Source organism: Pseudopodoces humilis, chromosome 15, assembly GCF_049639895.1.
Source record: "Pseudopodoces humilis isolate 2021_Gansu_Grassland_sample_001 chromosome 15, ASM4963989v1, whole genome shotgun sequence".
Classification (NCBI taxonomy): Eukaryota; Metazoa; Chordata; class Aves; order Passeriformes; family Paridae; genus Pseudopodoces; species Pseudopodoces humilis.
Genome location: NC_142214.1, coordinates 12,851,494 through 12,858,544, shown reverse-complemented (window position 1 = coordinate 12,858,544; position 7,051 = coordinate 12,851,494). Strand labels below are relative to the sequence as shown.

The window sequence follows — 7,051 nt, the reverse complement described above, 5'->3', positions numbered from 1 at the left end:
TATATAGATATACATATTTTTAATATACATTTATGTGTATGCAGATGTATATCTATATATAAATAGAGATAAGCCACACAATTCCAGATGTCTGAAAACACAGGCAGCTTTAAATAATAAAGTCTTGCACTTTTAGCATATTTGTACATATAAGCTAATGCCTGGTGGGTATAATCAGGCTGATTTGACAAACACAATGAGAAGTTACTGTATATATTGTATATAGTCCATGCAAGAAAAAAAAAAATAAAAAGTCTAGAATTGAGTATAAGTCTTGGTTTATTTTATATGATGTTGAATATAAATACATTTATAAATGGTACTATTCTTAAAATTATTTTGTAATGGGAAAAAGTGTCTTATGAAGATGAACAGTAAAGATTTTATTCTTGTTTTGAATCTATGTCCCTGCACAGCTCCACTGGATGGGAGCCCACATATTATGACGAGCTTTAAACAGATTGTATATAGTATTTTAAAAAAAATTAAGATGAAATAAAATAATACTTGTAGGACCTCTTTCACACTATTGTACTCACGTTATTCCCTGGGTGGTGTGGATCTGTTGGGGATCAGGATCTCATCTCTACTGTCCAGGACGGGAGCAGCAGCCATTGGGTCCATGTGCATAGGCAGCTGAAGGAACAGGGCTTAGGAAAAGGACTGGGAACTATGTAACCAGTGCCAGAGGCAATAGGAGCAATGTATAAATTAGAAACAAGAAATACAAGGCCTCAGGGTCAGCACACTGCTTGAATTTGGATGCAAAACACAAGTGCCAGTGCTCACCAGTTCAGCACTGAAGCCAGCTCAGGCTTCAAAATCCAAGTCTCCATTTTTCCTCCACTTCTGGGAGGCTGCTGTCCCAGCAGGGGGTTTGGATTGCTCCTTATTTTGCAAAGCACTGACTAAATGTGGCTTTAGCATGGACCAACACTCTTGAAGGAACTTCCACAGGAAATAACAGTGCCTCAAACACTAGGGTTTTTTTCTTAAGGGAAACAGTATTTTAACATCCCATCTATCTTACAGTACCTCTGCGTACAACACATTTTATAAAAGCCAATCTGCCAACACAAACATGTGCTGCTGTCTTGGTAAAGTGACAAAGCTATAGCAAAACAGGCAAAATAGCCTATTTTTCTGGAAACAAATCAGAGTACTTCTTTCTGTTTTAGTCCAGATAACAACAGTAATCAAAATCAAGAACCTTGTATAGTACAATTGGCTGAGAAACTTTTGATAAAATCAACACACAGCTATTTCTTAGTCACTATGGTAGGAAACTCTTCTAAAATTACATAATTATTCAGCCATTAGAGTGATGAACAAGTAGTTTGTTTTAGGAATGGATGGAAACAGAAAGTGATTTTTCTGTATCACATAGCAGCAGCCACTTTCATGTCCTGGAAAATGCTACTGGTTTAATTACCATCAGTTGTCCCCCATGGTGGAAAGAGCTGGTATTTTTATTGAGCTATTCCCTCCCCTCACATGCCCAAGCCCTGAGCTGGGCCCACAGAGGCCAAGCAGCCAGTTCCTTGTGAGGATCAGGGCTGCCACTGATCACCCAGAGTACAGGGAGCAGCATCAGGCTCCAGAGCAGTACCTTCCATATGGCAAAACCAGGAGCTTCACAGCTTTGTTGGCTGTGTCCCCAGGTTACTAATTACATCTGACAGAAGACATCTTAGTACACAGCAAAAATGGCCCAGCCACGAGAAAGGACTGTGCATTGTCCCCTACAGCCACTGTCAGTGTTGCGGGGTAACCACGGCACAGCTGCCAAGTTACACTGCAGCAGGCACTGCAACTGTCAAACTGGACAAACATTATCAGTAGTTGTAGCAATCTACAGCCTACCTACAGTTGTCTATTTTGTACTGAATGATGGATCTTAATTTATTTCCTATGACTGAACCTGAAAATAAAGGCAGAAAACTTAATGGAAACTTACAGAAAAGTAACACAGGTGAGTGATGTGACAAAATAGACATGACAAAATATGACACTTCACAAAGCTGTTTCCTGTTCGTGTGCACACCCAGCACCCTCAGATGGTGATGGGAGGCTGGGACCATCTCTGTATCACCAACTTCATCTGGCCAAGAAGCAGCACGACACAGGGATCTCTGTCCCTGACTCTGCAGGGCTTTGAAATCAAGGCATCACTCTTCAGGAGTGAAGGAAAGGAACGAGCTGCTGTTGCTTCAGCTCTGCCAGTCCCAGCTAAACCTGCACATATTTGTTAGACAGCCTGTCTGAAATAGGGAGAGAAGGAGCTGGAATAGAAAAGGGAAGGAAAGAAGCTAGACACTAACTCCAGAGTTCCTCTGTCACAAGCAGAGCTCAACTTACAGTACACTGAGGTAGTAGCTCAGCAAACATACCTCTGGGCTACACTTCTCAGAAATCGCTGGCACTTGCTACATCAACATCTCCCCAAACAATCAGCTTATGATCAAGAGGTTCCAAAGGGAAGAGCCTGCCAGCTGGGCCATTGCCTGAGTGCTGGCATCCTATTGGAAGTGACCTTGCTCCACCCTCCATCCTGCTGAGACTGGATGCTTGGTCACTGTGACTAGTCTTCCTGGATCAGCCTGCAGGTGTATTACAGGAACAATTTAAAGACAACACCCTTTTTGGGAAAAAATAGAAACAAATTGAACAAAAAATCCATACAGCTAATAAAAGTTAGTGTTCCCCTGCATGTCCTAACCACTTACCTTAAATCTATTTTGATATCTATATGCTCTTTATACATAGATATGACATCTGACAAGAGCTACTACACAGCTGGCAAAGGGTCTACAGTCTCTTGGATGGGCACTTATAGAAAACGGTATCATACAAACTGAGAACCTTTTTTCAACCAGGTAGCAACAGAAGGTTGTTGTACTTTGCAAGTTCCCTCACCTTCTTCTGCACTTAGATCTTCACATCTTGGCTCTCAATCAAAAAAGTCCTTGAGTTTTTAGACTTTTATCTCTCTGTTACCTTGATTAGCAAATAGTTCAGAGCTTTGACTACTTGTTAACATAAACAGTATCTCTCATAAACCTACAAAAGGTTTTGGTATGGGCAGCTGTATCTCTTCTCATGAGGCTCCATTAATTTCATCATGGCTATTTGCAGAATTACTCACTGATCAAACCTTATCTGGGTACATCCTGGACATTATCAATCTGCTTCATACATCTAAACAATTTTGTGAAAACATTTTTAAAAAGTAAGTGTGTCCCTATTCATATCCACATAAATGGACAAAATAGTTTTTATGTTTTATACATAAAAATACAAATCAGCACTATATTGGATCAAATGAAATGACTTTGTGTGGGCTTCTGAAAAAAGCTTCCTCATTCTCCACATACATGATATATGAACTTTTGGGCTTCTTCAGTAAAACTTTATTTTACATTAATACCTGGGAGTACTGAGGAGAGTGTAAGACATAATTCATAAATTTACCACCAACTGTAATGATGGCATTTCACAAGTGCCTGTAACACAAGTCAGAAATTCTTTTTATTCTTCATTCACACTAGTATTGCAAGAAAAGCCTCAGAAAGATACCATCTCCATTCTACTTCTTTAAAAAAACATGCACAGTAAAAAAGTAATGCTGCTCTGAAGCACTTTGCTATTGTTGTTCAAATACAAGCTCTTATCCTCCTCCTCTAAATGCATTCTAGCACCAGCTACCAAAGATTCAAGGTCAACATTTCTCAGCTTTTACACTGGCAGAGCTTTCCTCCACAGGATCTCTACTATATCATATTTATATACTAAAAATTTCAAGTCAGATTCAAGGGGATCTTCTTGTTGCCTTGAATCCCAACAGATGGAAAATATTACAGCAGCAATAATCCAGAGTGCTATAGAAAATCAATAGTAATTACTGGGTTGAGATACGTACTCAGGGTAGGCAAAGAAGCAACTGCAATCTGTCTCTAAGCAGCTCAATAGTCAACACTCAGCTGCAGATGGCCTGTGCTTGAGTTTTCCAAACACCAGCAAAACCCTACATTTCATCAACGTGCTCCTAAGAAGCCAACAATGGCTCCTCTTGCCAGATAAAGTACAACCACCATGTGGTCAGACAGATTTAGTCACTGCCCCTTGATTTTAAACAATCAGTAGTATTAGTTTCGGCATCCTTGTGCTGCCTGGATGACCAAATAAGCTTCCATCCTTTTCACCTTTTCTTTGTAGGAGGATTTGGTATAAAAATGGGAAAGAGAGGCTGGAATCTGTTAGAGTCCAGACCCATGGACAACATCAAAGCAGAGGAATTGTGAGCATAGAACTTCCTTTTCTAACTTCATGATCTTGTGCTACCACGACCTCTGTGCTTAGTCTTCACCCTGCTTTGACCCCAGTCCAAAAGCAATTTGGAAATAACTAATTAATGTGGAAGACAACCTCCAAGCTGCTGACACTCCTTTAAAGTGAAAAAGGGAAAAAGTCATTCCTTTTATCACAGTAATAGAAAAGAACCTTGAGAACACCTACTCTAACAACAGTCATTCAGACGGGTTTGTAACAGGTACACATCCAGTATCTCTAAGCAATGCTGCATGTTTTAATAACACAGTAAAGAACTTAATTAATTAATATTCAGTCCCTTTTTTTTGAGTGAAACTTAGAACGCAAGGAAGTGACTGTGCTTCAAACTATTTTTATTTACTTTACATACCAATAATCTGATACTTAAAGCTAATTCTTCAGACTTCATTCCCTATGTCAACACCAGACTTGATTTCCATAGTTACAGGCTTCATTTGTAAGCACTTTACATTATTAATTCAGAGTCAAATGTAAAGAAAATTACACTCTGATTCTTGCTTTAAGTTGCAAATTCTTAGCACTCCCTATTTTAGCTTTTATGTCATGAGGTTTTTCAAAAAATCTCACAAAGGCTGGCTCATTTAATAAGGATGCCAGAATCTGTTCAAAGGCAAAAGACCATTCATGGTTCCCTTCCAAACTCTGTGCTCTACTGCTTTCAGTCTGCTCAGAGCTCCTTTCCTCCTGCCTCTCTCCAGGCACTTCAGCAGCCATTTCTGTAACATTAACTGGACTTTTGACAGGTGATATGGGACTCTGCAGTCTTCTGCCAACTTCTTCCATTTTCAACAGGAGGCTGGTCACTGCTGCGATAGTCTGATACAACAGTTCCTCCTCAGGATCCCCATGGAACAGATTGTAGAGAGTTTTAGAGAACTGGATGAACTGAGACTGAGGAGAGATATAGAGGACACTGTTCAGAGAAGAGCAATACAACTGTACTGTTTCACTACCTGTTGTATTCTCAGTCCAGTGCCTGCTGCTGCCTGGCACCTGATGCAGCTGCTTTAATGACAGCATGGACTAGCCCTGAGAAACCTATGTGTGTCTCAAAGTCCCTCTCTTGATACAGTACAGCAGTTTTAAAAAGCTATAGTCTAATGATTGATGTGAAGACTTGAAATTAAAGGGACCCTACAAATCCTTTAGATTTAAGTCCTGTAACAGGACTTAAAGGGTAAACTTTCAAGACAAAATAGACTTAAATAAGACTCAGACAGTTTACCTGATTCATTCTTGGCAAATCCTTGATGCTTTCTTTTTTAAGAAGTTCATCTTGCCATTGTTTCAGATACATCTGAATATCAACCTTCCCCTTCCCTTTTTGAAAGGGGAAGAAGTGGGAAAAAAAAAAAGTAAAAAAAAAAGTCAACAAACAAACAAACAAACAAAGAGCTTCCCATGAGGGATGATAAGCAAATGAACTGCCATCTTCAATGTCATTCCTTCTCAAGAGTGATGGGGCCAAGAACTACACAGGATCAGAGTTTACTTTTGCCCTTTTGCTCTCACGACTACACTTATGTAAGAGGATAGAATGTTAACAGCGTATTGTGGTTGATGTTATTTACTATGTCACCACACACCTTCCCAGCTCTACTCTCCCAAAAGACAAGTTACCAAATGTGCTATTAGGATTCTTTTACCTTTTTCTGGGCTGGTCTTCAAAGAATCACTTTCAAGATTATCCCCAACAGATGAAACTACAATTTAGGGGAGAAAAAAAAATATTTCAGAAAAGAGGACCAATATTTTATTTCCCTTATCAAAAATTCCTTCCTTAAGGGGCAAGACACAATGTTCTCAGCACAGATGACACCAAGAAGAAACCATATGGTAAAATCTGCATAGTTTCTATAAAAATAGAAGCCACTGTGAGGCAGAAGATCACAAATGAAACTGCTATCAGTTAAATAACTCTTATAATCTTCACAGTTCATTGAAGAGTAGCAGAACAGTACCTAAATATTGTCTACTTTGGGCAGATTTTAAAAACAAAGGATCTATCTTCCCTATAAAAATCCCACAGATTTCAAGAGTATTTGAAACAGATTATTTTATCAACTCCATAAATTTACTAAACCTTTTTTAGCTCACTTGGTCTAAAATGAAAGCAAAGAATTTTTAAAAACTTGCTTATGTGCCTCAAAGTAAGTATGGATTTGGTATTTTCATTCTTGTAGCAGGAAATACCATTCCATTATGCCTAGAATGCAAAAATGAAACAGCCATTACTTCAACACCACAATAGACTGCCTACAATGCTGAAAAATGTCCACCAAATACATTCCCCTATTTCCAGGTAAACACCCACAGGCCTTTGAATTCAACCATCAGATGAGGTATCCATAAATTCTCCACAACTTTATTAAATTTTAACTATCTACAGAAGATCTTCACAAAGGATTCTGTTAACAGGGATATGATTTACTGGACTTATTAGTTTTCAGAAGAGAGCTCCCCGTTTTTCACAGGATAATTAACAGATTCTTTCTAGTATTCTGCAGGCAAAACCTCACACTCTGCAGCTTACCACTGAGCTGGCTGAAGTAGATCAGTTCTTCTTTTGAAAGCTCATCCCCTTTGGAAGGATTTAGAGATTCTACTTCAGTAAAAGCTGCAATAAATGATTGAATAACGTGAGTTCATGGTTAATGCCCAGGCATTACCAAAGCAGTGATAATGATGACAAAAACCAGAG

General features: G+C 39.0%; 1 protein-coding gene across 2 annotated transcripts in view; it reads right to left on the bottom strand.

The window, feature by feature from the left end:
• Positions 1–4,661: 4,661 nt before the first annotated feature.
• TBC1D8B (TBC1 domain family member 8B) overlaps positions 4,662–7,051 on the bottom strand; it is a 36,742-nt gene continuing 34,352 nt past the window's right edge. For both annotated transcript variants that reach the window (XM_088062730.1, XM_005532397.3), the window contains 4 exons: positions 6,884–6,967; positions 5,997–6,053; positions 5,576–5,670; positions 4,662–5,241 (listed from right to left, as the gene is read on the bottom strand). In XM_088062730.1, the coding sequence (XP_087918856.1) occupies positions 4,831–5,241; positions 5,576–5,670; positions 5,997–6,053; positions 6,884–6,967 (647 nt within the window). In that variant the 3' untranslated portion in view covers positions 4,662–4,830. The remainder of the gene's footprint in view (positions 5,242–5,575; positions 5,671–5,996; positions 6,054–6,883; positions 6,968–7,051) is intronic.